At 38.2% G+C, this 16,613-nt stretch overlaps 1 protein-coding gene across 1 annotated transcript; it reads left to right on the plus strand.

Annotated features, from left to right (window-relative positions):
* The first annotated feature begins 6,392 nt into the window (after positions 1-6,392).
* LOC131994872 (uncharacterized) lies at positions 6,393-6,824 on the plus strand. The gene is made up of 3 exons (XM_059361865.1): positions 6,393-6,449; positions 6,539-6,668; positions 6,736-6,824. The coding sequence occupies exons 1-3, from the start codon at positions 6,435-6,437 to the stop codon at positions 6,822-6,824; spliced, it is 234 nt and encodes a 77-aa protein (XP_059217848.1). The 5' UTR covers positions 6,393-6,434.
* Positions 6,825-16,613: the final 9,789 nt, after the last annotated feature.

Raw genomic sequence — 16,613 nt, forward strand, 5'->3', positions numbered from 1 at the left:
TGCTAAATTTTGTTAAGATTGGACCAAAATTGTGTCTTCAACAGCCTTAAAAGCGTATATCAGCTGAAAGATATATATGAGGGTCAAATCTATATTTGAGCCGATTTTGATCAAATTTTGCACACACACACTGGAACGTCAAATAAAATTCCTCGTGGCTACTACTGCCTTAAAAGGCCATATCGAATGAAAGATATATGTATATGGCAGCTGTATCTCAATCTGAACCGATTTTATTCAATATCAATCTCTCCATCCACAATGTATGACTGTTTGGTGCGGTTTATGGTCCGGCCAAGTAATTGGACCTTAGGTTAGATTAGGTTGAAAAGAGCCTGCAGATATTAATCCACCCCATGCCACTATGGACATACACCTATACCAGTAATCCGCTTGATGTGAGCTCTAAAAACTAAAAAGTAACTACTAACAAGTAAAAAGGCGTTAAGTTCGGCCGGGCCGAACTTTGGATACCCGCCACCTCGGGTATATATGTAAACCACCTATCATTAAAATTCGGTGAAAATTTCATACCTTATACTCATATACCTCATACCAATCTATATACGACACGGATGTCGGAAAGCCGAACATAAGACGCTGTGTCAAATTTCAGTGAAATCGGATTATAAATGCGCCTTTTATGGGGCCAAGAGTTTAAATCGAGATATTGGTTTACATGACAGCTATATCCAAATCTGAAACGATTTGCATAATTCCAAGTTGCATAAACATGTCGAAAAGCCTAACACAAAGCACTGTCCCAAATTTCGGCGAAATCGGACAATAAATGCCTCTTTTATGGGCCCTAAATCTTAAATCGAGAGATCGGTCTATATGGCAGCTATATTCAAATCTGGACTGATCTGGGCAAAATTTAACCTAACCTAACCAAACTCACTGTGCCAAATTTCAGCTACATCGGACGATAAATGCGTCTTTTATGGCCCCAAAACCTAAAACCTAGATATCGGTCAATATGGCAGCTATATCCAAATCTGAAACGATCTGTGCGATATTGCAGAAGTATGTCAACTCACTGTTCCAAATTTCGGCGACATCGGACAAAATATGAGCATTTTATGGGCCCAAAACCATAAATCAAGAAATCGGTCTATAGGGCAGCTATATCTAAATCTGAAGCGATCTGGACCAAATTGAAGAAATATGTCAAAGGGCCAAACACAACTCACTGTCCCAAATTTCAGCAAAATCGGATAATGAATGTGGCTTTTATGGGCCTTACACCATAAATCGGAGGATCCATCTATATGGCAGCTATATCCAAATCTGGACCGATCTGAGCCAAATTAACGAAGGATGTCGACGGGCCTCACTGTCCCGAATTTCATCAAAATCGGATAATAAATGTGGATTTTGTGGGCCTAAGACCCTTAACCGGAGGATCGGTCTATATGGCAGCTATATTCAAATCTGAACCGATCTGGGCCAATTTAACGAAGGAAGTCGAAGGGCCTAAGACAACTCACTGTCCCAAATTTCAGCAAAATCGAATGATAAATGTGGCTTTTATGAGCCTTAGACCCTAAATCGGAGGATCGGTCTATATGGCAGCTATATCCAAATCTGGACCGCTCTGAGCCAAATTGACGAAGGATGTCGAAGGGTCCAACACAACTCACAGCATCAAATTTCAACAAAATCGGATAATAAATGTGGCTTTTATGGGGCTAAGACCCTAAATCGGCGGATCGGTCTATATGGGGGCTATATCAAGATATAGTCCGATATAGCCCATCTTCGAACTTAACTTGCTTATGGAAAAAAAAAGAATCTGTGCAAAATTTCAGCTCAATATCTCTATTTTTAAAGACTGTAGCGTGATTTCAACAGACTGACGAACAGACGGACGGACATGTCTAGATCGCCTTAGATTTTTACGCTGATCAAGAATATATATACTTTATAGGGTCGGAAATGGATATTTCGATGTGTTGCAAACGGAATGACAAAATGAATATACCCCCATCCTTCGGTGGTGGGTATAAAAAAAAAATTTTAATTTAGGAATCCCGTGCTATTTAGAAAATACTTGATTGTTTTGCACACCACTCCCCAAAGTTGGTTCATGTCTGGTATCGTGTCCCCACCTATGTACCGGTGTCTGTTAGACGCGAAAGCCGGGCAATGACATAGGAAATGCTCCAACGTCTCATCATCTTCCCATATGTCCTACACATGCTATCACTTGCCGTACCGATTTTACATAAGTGAGCTCGTAGCCCTATGTGTCCCGTTATGACACTAAAATCTATACTGACCTTCTTGTTACTTTCTTTCGACAGGAGACTCGTCCTCTCACGATCGGCATCACCCCATAGCATTTCCGCCGTCCTACCGACTGTTTCATTGCTCCACAGTTTTACATGCTTACATGTGTTTGTCGCCCACGATCTTAATTCATACTGCGTCGACCCGAAAGGCTTCGGGTTAACCAAGTTTATTGACGGCGGTCCTCTGGTTTTCATCGCAAAATCATTTGCCCGTTCTGGCCAGGCACCCAAACGATGCGGATTTTGCCATCCTCAGAGAAGGCGTTAATCTCCTTCTCACATTCCAAGCTTATTTGTGATCTTACCGCCCTGGTTGTTAATGCTCTTATGGCCACTCGATGTCTTCGCGTTAGCACCACACCGCCTCACGCATTCCGTGATCACCCAGATCTCCGCCTACAGGACCGTATAATGGTCAGGCAGTCTAAAACAGACTTCCTCGTGATCAGGCATATTTCCGTCTTCTCTGGGTTAATATTGGGCCCCCTGGATCTAGCCCAGTCATATGCCCTATGCAAGGCCCTTTCGGCCCTTCTGCATTGCTGGTTCGCATCCTGACTCCTAAGAAGTATTGTAACATTGTCGCATAGCAGACGGGTTCAAATCCCTCCTCAGTCAGCATCCATAATAGGTTATTTATGGTGGTCACCCATAGGAGTGGCGATAAAATGCCCCCCTGTGGCGTGCCTTTGGCCACTTTCTTGCTTATATTTATGTTAATTTATTATTAGCATATGGTTTATCCAGTTTCTAAGGACCGGGTCCACCCGGTTCTAGTCTAAGGATTGGATTTATTTCATCTACAACCTCATGCAGGGCTGTCCTCACCGACCTTCCTTTACAAAGGCATGCTGTTTGTATTTAAGTAGTTCGCTGGATGTACTACTCTTTATGATGGTATCCACAATGCGTTCCATGGTTTTGAGTAAAAAGGATGTAAGGCTTATTGGCCTGTAGGCCTTTGGTGTCGCATAACTTGCCTTGCTGCGTTTGGGTATAAACACTACCTTTACCTCCTGCCAGGCTTTCGGAGTTTATGCCAGCCCTAGGCACGCTGTAAAAATAGCGGCCAGATGAGGCGCTAGACAGTCGGCCACATTTTGTAGTAATAACTGAACCTTAATTTGTCGAAAATGAAGATGGATCAACAATGTGAAGGAATTGCGATGTCAAGACTTGGCTATTGATTTTATTTTTGTGTGAGTTGGATAATGTTGATCTGGACAACGTTAACTTTCAAAAAGTAAAAGCGTGCTACGTTTGGCCTGGCCGAATCTTATGAAGTCACCATCATGGATTCTGCTGAAATATGGGAGCTATATCTAGTTATAGACCGAATTTGACCGTACTTGGCGCAATTGTTGAGAGTCAAAATTTGCAAAATTTCAACCAAATCGTATAAAGCGGTTTGTAAGGGCTCAAGAATTCAAATCAAGAGATCGGTTTATATGGGAGCTATATGATGTTTTTGACCGATTTAAAACGTACTTGGTACAGTTGTTAAGAATCATAATTGAACACCATGTACAAAATTTCAGCCAAATCCGACAAAAATTGTGGCTTCCATCTGCTCAAGAAATCAAATCGGGAGATCGGTTTATATTGAAGCTATTTCAGGTTATTGACTGATTTTGTCCGTACTTGGCACAGTTGTTGGAAGTCATAACAGGACGCTACTTGTAAAATTTCTGCCAAATAGGATAAAAATTGCGGCTTCCATGGGCTCAAGAAGTCAAATCGGGAGATCGGTCAATATGGGAGCTATATCAGGTTCTTGACAGATTTGGACCGTACTTGGCACAGTTGTTGGAAGTCATAACAGAACACTATGTGCAAAATTTCAGCCAAATCGGACAAAAATTCTGGCTTCCAGGGGCTCAAGAAGTCAAATCGGGAGATCTGTTTATATGGGACCTATATCAGGTTCTTGACTGATTTGAACCGTACTTGGCACAGATGTTGGAAGTCCTAAAAGAATACAATGTGAAAAGTTTCAGCCAAATTAGACAACAATTGTGGCTTAGAGGGGCTAAAGAAATCAAATCGGGAGATCGGTTTATATGGGAGATCGGTTATAAATGGGCCTACATCAAAATAAAGCGTCTGTGCAATATTTAAAGCGGCTAGCTCTTAACTAAATACTACCAAATTTCCCTTGAACATTCCATTAAGGAACACGGGATAGTTCTCTCATATCAATGAGTTCAGTCTGACTTAAGTTTAAACCCAATGATAAGGGGCCTCCTTTTTATGCCGAGTCCGATCGGCATGCGGCATAGCAATACCACTTTGTAGAGAAATTTTAACATGGCAGTATACGTCACAAGTGTAGCCAACATTAGCAAGGAGATAACCACCGCTGCAAAATTTTCTAATGTTCAGGCGATCGGCGTCAAAGGCGTACATGCTTATTTGGTTATGGAATATTTCAAAAAAATGATATGGTACTGTAAGCGTGTTCATAGTGCCCTTTGGCTGATGTTCTTTTTATACCCTCCACCATAGGATGGGGGTATACTAATTTCGTCATGCTGTTGGTAACTACTCGAAATATTCATCTGAGACCCCATAAAGTATATATATTCTTGATCGTCGTGACATTTTATGTCCATCTTGCCATGTGCGTCCGTCCATCCGTCTGTCTGTTGAAAGCACGCTACCTTTCGAAGGAGTAAAGCTAGCCGCTTGAAATTTTGCACAGATACTTCTTATTAGTATAGGTCGGTTGGAATTGTAAATGGGTCATATCAGTCCATGTTTTGACATAGCTGCCATATAAACCGATCTTGGGTCTTGACTTCTTGATCCTCTAGAGGGCGCAATTCTTAACCGATTGGAATGAAATTTTGCGCAAAATGTTTTCTTATGATATCGAACAACTGTGCCGAGTATGGTTTATATCGGTCCATAACCTGATATAGCTGTCATATAAACCGATCTTGGGTCTTAACTTCTTGAGCCTCTAGAGGGCGCAATTCTTATCCGATTGGAATGAAATTTTGCACGACGTGTTTGGCTATGACTTCCAACAACTGTGCTAAATTAGATTCAAATCGGTCAATAATCTGATATAGTTGTCATATAAACCGAATTGGGGACTTGCCTTCTTCAGCTTCTAGAGGGCGCAATTCCTATCCGATTTGGCTGAAATTTTGAATGACTTATTTTATTATGACTTTCAACAACTGTGCCAAATAAGGTTAAAATCAGTTCATAAACTGATATAGCTGCCATATAAACCGATCTCGGATCTTGACTTTTTGAGCCTCTAGAGGTCGCAATTATTATCCGATTTGCCTGAAATTTTGTACGACGGATCCTCTTATGTCCATCAACATACGTGTTTATTATGGTCAGAATCGGTCTATAGCCTGATACAGCTCCCATATAAATCGATCTCTCTTTTTTACTTCTTGAGCCCCCAAAGGGCGCAATTCCTATTCGAATAGGCTGACATTTTACACATGTCTCCAACATATAATTTAATTGTGGTCCGAACCCGACCATATCTTGATATCGCTCTAATAGCAGAGCAAATCTTTTCTTTTTTCATTTTTTGCCTAGGAAGAGATGCCGGGAAACGAACACTACAAATGCTATCCATGGTGGAGAGTATATAAGATTCGGCCCGGCCGAACTTAGCACGCGTTAACTTATTTTAGGTTTGTTTATTGTTTGTTGTCAATTTTATGACTAAGCTAAGAGTATCCCATAGAACATTGGAATTGCTTTAACTTTAGACCATTTACATTTTTTTTTTTTTTGAAAACTTTTTTAGCGTTAAAAAGTATTTATCACTTCGTACCGTGCGTCGTTACCATCTTTTGAAAGGCATTGTTTAAACGTAGACATTGAGCAAAAAATTATTAATTATAATTCCGCGTTTGATATGTATGCATTCGGTTGCCAGAGCCAAAATTTCGAAGAGAAGAAAACAAACCCTAGTAGCTAGTAATGAATTTATTCAAATTTATGATTATTGCTCTAATTTAGCATCTTCGGAAAAAGACGTGTGTCCGCATAGACTACTGTCACAATAAACCCGTTCCGCGGCGAGTGTATATAAAATACGACTTCCCAACGATCACTCCATTTAGTTTGGTCCACAATCGAAAGAAGTTTAACCACTACGCAACCAAAATGAAATCTTTCATCGTAAGTAACATTAAATTCGAATCGAGTGTTTGTTTTTCCATCCCTAGCAGTTATTAAAATGAATTAAAATCAATAATGAATTTCTTTAGATTTTCTCTGTGCTCCTCATTTGCTGCATGTATTTCGCCTTCGCTGCACCTCCCCAAAATACCCCCGGTGTACAATTCCTCAAATACAAAAACGATGATGATTTTGAAGCAATTCAAAGGCAAATCATTGGTAAGACTTTTAAAAAGTGACAACAACAAACAAACAATGCTATTGAAAACATACTTTACAATTACAGCTCAATATGACCAATTGGGTGGCACCTCCCAATTCCATCAAGCAAGTGCTACCGTTGTGGACCCTCAACATATCAGAATCAATTTGTAATTAACATAAGAGCATGTGATCAAAAAAAAAAAAAAAGACTTGCATTTATAATTAGGAAACTTTGTTTTTAGAATTGCATAATAAACCCACACAACCACTTTAATATCTTTGCACTCTTCTCTTAGCCACGACAAAAATTTACTTGTGATTGTATAGAAATACGGCGACCAGAATATGACATCGGCACTATAGGGTTTTGTTAAAAAATAATTTTTGATTAAAAAGTGAACAATATGTTTTGCATCTTTCAACAAGTCGGACAGATATAAGATGCGAAAATTTTAATAAGGGAAAGCGTGCTAGGTTCGGCCGGGCCGAATCTTATATACCCTCCACCATGGATCGCATTTGTCGAGATCTATGCGCAGTATCTCTTCTTAGGCAAACAAAGAATGTTGAATAAGAACTGTTGTGCCATTGGAGCTTTATCAAGTTATAGTCCGATTCGGACCATAAATGAATGCTGAGCATTGTAGAAGTCATTGTGTAATATTTCAGTTCATTCGGATAAGAATTGCGCCTTGTACGGGCTCAAGAAGCAAAATCGGGAGAACGGTTTAAATGGGAGCTGTATCAAGCTATTGATCGATTAAGACCATATTAGACACGTATTTTGAAGGTCATGAGAGAAGCCGTTGAACAAAATTTCTTCCAAATCGGATGAGAATCGCGCCCTCTAGAGGCTCAAGAAGTCAAGATCCCAGATCGGTTTATATAAGAGCTATATCCGGTTATGTACCGATTTGCGCCATACTTAGCCCAGTTATTGAAAGTCATAACAAAACACCTCATGCGCGCTCTATGGACTCAAGAAGTCAAGATCCAAGATCGGTTTATATGACAGCTATACCAGATTATGAACCGATTTAAATCACACTTAAAACAGTTGTTGGAAGTGATATCAAAATATCACGTGCAAAATTTCAAAATTGCGCCCTCTAGAGGCTCAAGAAGTCAAGACTCAAGATCGGTTTGTATGGCAGCCATATCAAAACATCGACCGATTTGAACCATTTACAATCCCAACGGACCTACACTAATGAAAAGTATTTGTGCAAAATTTCAAGCGGTTAGCTTTACTCCTTCGAAAGTTAGCGTGCTTTCGACAGACAGACGGACGGACATGGCTAGATCGACTTAAAATGACATGACGATCAAGAATACATATACATTATGGGAAATCAGACGCATATTTCGAGGTTTTACAAACAGAATGGCGAAATTAGTATACCCCCATCATATGGTGGAGGGTATAAAAATTATAATCTAATCTCTCTCAACAATTACAGCAATGGAATTGGTAAACATACACCGGCATTCACAATGCTTTGTTTAGCTTTAACATTGCTTCATCTCTGCGTTCTATAAAGGATGCATTAAGTCTAGTGAAATTTTAACCCCTTATTCACAAAAATGTTTGTAGTAAGCAGAATTTTGGTACAATTGCCAGAATAACCTTATAGTAGGAAGTTATCCCCATGTAGTTGGGAACAGATAGTTTTTACAAAACTAGTATTACCAACAACCTAAAGAGCCATCTTACTTTCACTAACAAAATTATTTAATTTGTTTTAGTACTATTCTGTGACAGCCACGTTGACAGTTATTGTATGAAACCGAAAACTATCCAGTGCAACTTTACGCTGCAAATGTATTCAGTACATCCAATTTCACTGAAGAGTGAACATAAAATAAGGCCTCATGGTCATTCAACATGGCACATAATGATCGAACTTATCGTTTGTTCGTGTAATTATAGATTTAACCAAAAGCAGTACATCGATTTTTATTACACTCCACCATCGGATGGGGGTATATTAATTTCGTCATTGCGTTTGTAACACATCGAAATATTGATTTGAGACCCAACAAAGTATCTATATAATCTTGATCGTCTTGAAATCTTATATAGTCATGCACGTCCGTCTGTCGTCCGTCCGTGCTTCAACAGACAGACGAAAGCCCGCTACCTTTCTAAGGCGTAAAGCAAGGCGCTTGAAATTTTGCATAAACACTTCTTATTAGTGCAAGTGGATTGGGATTGTAAAAGGACATATCGGTCCATGTTTTGGTATAGCTGTCTAATAAACCGATCTTGGATCTCTACTTCTTCAGCCACTAGAGGGCACAATTCTTAACCGATTTGGCTGAAATTTCGCATGAGGTGTTTTGTTATGACTTCCAACAACTCTGCTACGTATAGACTAAATCGTTTCATAACTTGAAATAGCTCCCATATAAATCGTTCTGGAATCTTCTTGAGCCGATAGAGGGCACTATTATTGTCCGATTTGGCTGAAATTTTGCTCGAAGTGTTTTGGTTTGACTATCAACAACTGCGCCAAGTATGGTACAAATCGGTTCGTAACCTGTTACAGCTCCCATATTATCCGATCTCGGATCTTGAGATCGTGAGTATCTAGGGGGTGCAATTATTACCCGATTTGGCTGAAATTTTGCATGAAGTGTTTTGGTTAACCATCAACATCTGCGCCAATATAGCCCAAATCAGTTCAAAACCTGGCATAGTACCAATATGAACCGATCTCCCGAGCAATGCTCTTCCGAAATTTTACACAACGACTTCTTGTATGACCCTTAACACACGTAACAGACAATATATGTGTCGAAATTCTTATCCGATTTGGCTGAAATTTTGCACTTTGGAAGCTATATCCAAATATGGTTCGATATGGGTCACATTCGACAAACTAATATAGAGGTCTACCAAATATGGGCTGCATCCGACAAAATGGTATAGACTTCTCCCAAAACTCACTGTGCCTAAATTCATCGAAATCGGATGAAAACTCTTTCTTTATGGGCCCAATACCTTATGTCGGGAGATAGGTCTGTATAAAAGGTGATTGTTTAAGAGCTACAGGAAAGTTAAAAAATACATAAAATTCAGAAAAATGCATGAAATGTTTATATGAATCGATAGTATGGTCCATAAAATTAAATGTTTGAAAATTATTTCATGCAAATGTTGACCGCGACTGCGCCTCAAATGTGGTACATCTGCTAAGTCCAATTTTGCCATACTCTTTCCAACATATCTCACGAATAAATGCATCAATGTTGTCTTCCAATGCGTCAATTGAAGCGGGCTTCTCGTATAGACATGAGCTTTAACATAGTCCCACAAAAAATAGCCTAAAGGCGTTAAATCGCACGATATTGACGGGTCCCGAAAGTAAAAACTTGACTCTCAATAAGTCCATTGGTATGAGTGCTGTGTTGCATGTGGCACCGTTATGTTGAAACCACATGACATGCAAGTAAAGCTCTTGCATTTTTAGGCAAAAACAAGTAAAAATGCGTAAAGTTCGGCCGGGCCGAACTTTGGATACCCACCCCCTCAGGTATATATGTAAACCACCTTTCGTCAAAATCCGGTGAAAAATGCATACCTTATGTCCCATAGCAGCTATATCGAAATATATCCCGATTTAAGCCAAATACTAATAAGTCATTGTTCAATTGTGTATAACACAATATTTGTCTTTTTAGTAGCTATATCTAAAAATAAACCGATCTGAACCATATACGACACGATCTGGGCCAAATTGAAGAAGAATGTCGAATGGCTTAATACAACTTACAGTTCCAAATTTCAGCAAAATCGGATAATAAATATGGCATTTATGGGCCTAAGACCCTAAATCGGCGAATCGGTCTTATGGGGGCTACATCAATATATAGTCCGATATAGCCCATCTTCGAACTTAACCTGCTTATGGACAAAACAAAAGAATCTGTGCAAAGTTTCAGCTTAATATCTCTATTTTTGAAAACTGTAGCGTGATTTCAACAGATAGACGGACGGACATGGCTAGATCGTCCTTGAATTTTTCGCTGATCAATAATATATATACTTTATACGGTCGGAAATGGATATTTCGGTGCGTTGCAATCGGTGCCCCAATTGTTTGGGGGACCAACCCCAACCCCCTAAACACACCACGAAATTGATACCCACTTTCGAGACCAAGTTTCAGGTGCTTTTCCAAAACACCCACCGAACAGGACTAATTTACAGATTATGGCAATTTGCTTAAATAAAATATATTTGAGTGTTGATCGATCGTAGCAATATGGGGCTGAAATGAAAGGTCCATGAGATTAGAGCACAAATCTGATATCAATATTCGGGGAAAAGTCTATGGGGCTACCCCACCCACATAAACCCCTCAAATAGGACGTATTTGACCATTGCAATATGGGACTCAAATAATAGGTATTTAAGAGTAGAACACGAATGTGATATATATTTTCCATACCCATTACCAGATACAATATGTTTGCCGACTATGGAAATATGGGGATCGAATGGAAGATGTTTGATCGTAGTACACCAATGAGATATCAACATACGGGACCAACTGTCTAGGGGAATTCCCACCCCCATATATAGGACCCACTTGCTTACCGTGACAATTTGAGGCTCAAAGAGAGTGGAGCTCGATGTTGATAGTTTTTAGGACTCACCCCCCAAACCAGACATATTTGCAGACTTTTACAATAAGGGGCTCAAATAAAAGGTATTTAAGATAAGAAAACAAATTTGATATATTGTACAATTTTGGGCCAAGTGTTTGGGAGACGCCTCATCCTCATGGGGTCTTAATAAACCAGACAACACCCCTTAATCTGACATTCATATATATACCGACCATGGTAATATAGGGATGGGCTGATCGAGTCAGGTTTCGTCTTTTAACTAACATGCGACACACGAAAATCCTGAGACTGCCTTTGTCGTGATGTAGCAGGAGGTGCATTTAGGCGCACTAAAGAAGATTTGCTACCAGTCAGTTTTGAAACCCTTTTTGGATTTTTGGAATAATTTTGGAGATCCACGTGAAGTTTGGTGTGCTGGTTTCTGTTTGAAAATCCTCAATTGTTGCGAGCTCGACACCATTCCCACATATGAGAGGCTCAATGGCAACTAAAACAATATAATTTTTCTTCCGCTATCTTTACGCATTTCCATGTTGTTCAAATCAAATTTCAGCAGTGGTCCCTTATCATTGAGCTTAAACTTTAATCAGACTGCACTCATTAATATGAGAGAGATATCCCCCGTTCCAAAGTGAAATGTTCATGGGAAATTTAGTAGTAGTAGAATATTTTAGGCAAAATCACAAATGATGTCCTGCTGACAGATTTACGGATTTTTCGGAGCTATAGAATTTACCAACATGGAAAATACAAAATTATAATCTTTCTGATTTAACTTTAATTTTTCACAACAATTTGTGACTTCCAACACTCATGCAAAGTATGGTCCGAATGTGTCCATATGCTGACATAGCTACCAAAAAAATGAACCCCCTTGCACCCTGGAAGTTGTAAATATTATCTGGGAGAAATTTTCTGCATTCGCCATTACAATCAAGTATTCTGTGTCAGCCACCTAAGTATTTGATTTTTTTTTGTAACCAAAGGATGACAATAACATATTCAATAGGTAAATTTAAAAATGATCCATACCCTAAAATAAAAAACATGTTCCAGTTTTGTGTCATTGAACTATTATATAAGCAAATTGTGTGCTTTAATTCGGATGGCCCGGTTCATGACCGCAAGTTTGTGTCTATTGAACTACTATTCAAGTTAATAAGAATACCAAGTTTATTTTTCTAAATTTCTCCCAAGTGCACGTTACTTTTTAAAAAGATATTCTACACCCTTCTATAACCAGAATTCAGAATATTTGATAATTCAATAAGGTTGTTTAAAGAATACATTAAATGTTAACCCCACCAGCAAAAGTTGTATAAAATTTTAATTCGTAGCTATTTCGACTGATGAGACAATTGTTATCTGATTGGGGATATTTATGAAGGAGGCTTGTATTTGCGTATAATATTCCCTACTTATTCAAAAACGAGAAAGAAATTATAATATTGAACAAAAAACGGGAATTATATTGCCAACAACATTTGATATACACTATACAACATGTTATGTAATCTTTCGTGCAATATGGTCGGTGTTCTCACTTTTGGCTCATGTATACTTTGGTAATTCTTACAATCGGAATCTAACAACCAAAAAGGCATTAAGTTCAGACGAGTCGAACTGAAAAAAAACCATTTTAAAATAAAAGGTTATAATTTATTCGCAACAAATCACGCTGACAAAAGAGCACATGCTGGAGCGGCTCTTCTTCTGCAAGAATATAAATATGATTACATCCAAGCGGCTGGTATTAAAGCAATGTGCAATAAGGAGAGTATCGTGATGTATGCAATTTACTCTCCACCTAGACATATTATTACTTGTCAAGAATATTATGATTTCTTCAAGAATTTAGGACCAAGATTTATAGTTGGAGGAGACTATAATGCTAACCATACGTGGTGGGCATCTAGAATCGTAAACCTTAAAGGAAGGGAACTATTTGAATGCATCCAGCTATATAATTATTCCGTTATATTAGCAGGAAATCCCAGTGACCTTTTACTGATTTACTAGATTTTGTCGTGTTCAACGGTATAAATAAGATTAGCTTGGGAATTATGGATAGCAACGACATCTGTTCAGATCATAGCCCAATAATATTAACATACTGCAATATTTTAGAGTTAGTTAAGAAAACGAGTTGATATTATCTCAAATAAAACAGACATGGATTCTTTTAAAAGATGGATTTAACAACATTTGGATTTGTCTGAGCCTATAGAAAATATTCATGATTTAGACGATGCTATTGAAAAGTTCTCAGATGTCATCCACCACGCTGAATTTTTGTCGACTCCAATCCATAATTCTGTAAATATACAAAATTTATGCCATTTTTTTTTTGTCAAGCTTAATAGAAAACTAAGATGAATATGGAAGACCACCAGAAGCAAAGCTGACCGAAAAAAAATTCAATCGTGCCTCAAAGGAGTCAAGAAACGAGTTCAAAAACAATTAAATAAACGTTTCCTTAAGTAATCTTGATGTATCATATTCACGAAAGACTGACCACAATCTGTGAAATGCCACAAGATATTTAAAAAGTAAAAGCGTGCTAAGTTCGGCCGAGCCGAATCTTATATACCCTCCACTATGGATAGCATTTGTCGAGTTCTTTGCGCGACTACTCTTTTAGGCAAACAAGGAATAATGAATAAGAACTGTTATGCTGTTATTGTGTAATATTTTAGTCCATTCGGTTAAGAATTGCGCATAGTAGGGGCTCAAGAAGTAAACTCGCGAGATCGGTTCATATGAATCATTCATATTGGACAAGCATGTTGAAGGTTATGGGAGAAGCCGTTGTACAAAATTTCTGTCAAATTGGATGAGAATTGCACCCTCTAGAGGCTCAATAAGTCAAAATCCCAGATTGGTTTATATGACAGCTATATCAGGTTATGTACTGAATTGCGCCATACTAAGCACAGTTTTTGGAAGTCATAACAAAACACCTTATGCCAAATTTCAGGCAAATCGGGTGAGAATTGCGTCCTCTAGCGGCTCAAGAAGTCAAGAATCAAGGTCGGCTTACATGGCAGTTATACCAGATTTAAGAACCGATTTGAACCATACTTAGCACAATTATTGGAAGTGATACCACAACAACACGTGCAAAATTTCAGTCAAATCGGACTAGAATTGCGCTCTCTAGAGGCTCACGAAGTCAAGATCCAAGATCGGTTTATATGGCAGCTATACCACGTTATGAACCGATTTGAACCATATTTAGCACAGTTGTTGAAAGTAATACCACAACAACATGTTCAAAATTATATCCAAATCGGATAAGAATTGCGCCCTCTAAAACCTGAAGAAGTCAAGACCAATATTGGTTATATGGCAGCTATATCAAGTTATGTATAGATTTGCGCCATACACAGTTGTTGAAAGTCATAACAAAACACCTCGTGCAAAATTGCAGTCAAATCGGACGAGAATTACGTACTCTAAAAATCAAGCTCAAGAAGTCAAGACCCAAGATTGGTTTTTATTGCAGATATATCAAAACATGAACCGATATGGCCCATTTACAATCCCAACCGACCTACACTAATAACAAGTATTTGTGCAAAATTTCAAGCGCCTATTTCGTGGTGTTACAAACAGAATGACGAAATTAGTATACAAATCAACGTGATAGCAATGCCCAATAAACCGAGGACCATATACCTTCATACCTCCCAATTAGTCATTTGCAAATTTTTTTCTAAAATAGGTGAGAAAATTTTATTGAGTAGACTTTTACCAATAATTTAGGCAAATGGTGTTATTGCCAAGTATTAGTTTCGATTTCGCCATGGACATGGAACACCAGAACAATGCCATCGAGTCGTAAATATCATTACAGAAAAAGCAATATTGTTCAGCTTAAATCTTAGATGTCGAACAAGTTTTGGATAGGGTTTGGCACAAAGGGCTTCTTTGCAAGATGAAAAGGCTTCTACCTGCAAATTTGTTTGATTCTGCGTTCTTATATAATGTAGCGACATTTTTATGTAAAAGTCAATATCGAAGTATCGAACATATGCGATATTCAGGCCGGAGCTCCTCAAAGCATTGTTTTGGCCTCGGTATTGTTCATGATATATACTTCCGTTATGCCTATAAAGAATAATGTGACATATGCAATCTATGCGGACGACACTGACTTGTTAACAAGGCACATATGGCGTAATACATGTTCTGAACATTTGCAAATGGCTATGTCTGACATTGAAAAGTGGTTAAATAAATATAATATACAAGTTACCATGGAGAAATCGGTGAATATTATTTTCAACTTAAAACGAGGCGATTGCCCAACAATATCGTTGAATGGAGAAGTAATTCCTAAACGTGATTGTGTGAAGTACCTGGGTCTTCACCTTGACAAACGCCTTATTTGGAAGGACCATATAAAAGCAAAGCTACATCAGCTGAAAATTAAAACTGGAAAGATGTTTTGGTTGCTAGGGCAAACATCTGACTTAACTTTGGAAAATAATATTTTGCTATACAATAAAATTTGAAACCCGCCTGGACTTATAGTGTGATATGGTGGGTAGCTTTGGGAAACTACAAGTAATTCTAACTTTGAAATTCTGCAGAGCTACCAATCCAAAACCCTTGGAATGATCTCAATAGCACCGTGGTACGTTAGCAACAGAAATATTCAAAAAGACTTGAATATATCAACAGTAAATGATGAAACCGCAAACATACAACAGGCTATTTTGAGAGGTTAAGCAACCACATAAACTCACTAGAGGTTAAGCAACCACATCAACATGTCCGCCTATGACGACGACCGCCAATGAAATTTTATGTTGTCTAGTGTAAGCCACAATTTTTGAACTGAATAATTTAGACACTGATTGTCTAAATTGTATTAGTTTTTCAAGTCACATGACATCTTTAAGGCGGGGGAACATTTAGCGTCTCAGAATTTAGTCGACTTTTAAGAGTTTGTTATATCGTTAATATTTCCTATGTTTGATAAATCCTTGTTGTTTTTCTAGTGTATGTGGCCTATTTGGAGAAAAGGTTTTATGTTAATGCTACTCGCTTCTTATAATGTGTCAATTATGGTTTATAGCGCTATAGCCAATGCAATTGAACGTTGAGAAATAAACACAAAATACAAAGCTTGGTTTAAGAACATGATTCATTATAATCGTTCATGATGCAATGGACTCTAGTTCCATTCTATTATACCATGTCGCAACGCAGAGTACAAAAATATTTTAAAGTACGTCATTCTTTGAATACATTCTTAAATCAATTGATTATCAATGGCAAGACTTGACTCTAATTCTTTAAAACAAAACAGTCTCTCTT

This window comes from Stomoxys calcitrans, chromosome 2 (genome assembly GCF_963082655.1).
Source record: "Stomoxys calcitrans chromosome 2, idStoCalc2.1, whole genome shotgun sequence".
In the NCBI taxonomy this organism is placed as follows: domain Eukaryota; kingdom Metazoa; phylum Arthropoda; class Insecta; order Diptera; family Muscidae; genus Stomoxys; species Stomoxys calcitrans.

Coding starts and splice junctions, on each gene's coding strand:
- LOC131994872 (XM_059361865.1), top strand. Junction 6,669..6,735: donor AATTCAAAGGCAAATCATTG/GTAAGACTTTTA, acceptor TTACAATTACAG/CTCAATATGACCAATTGGGT.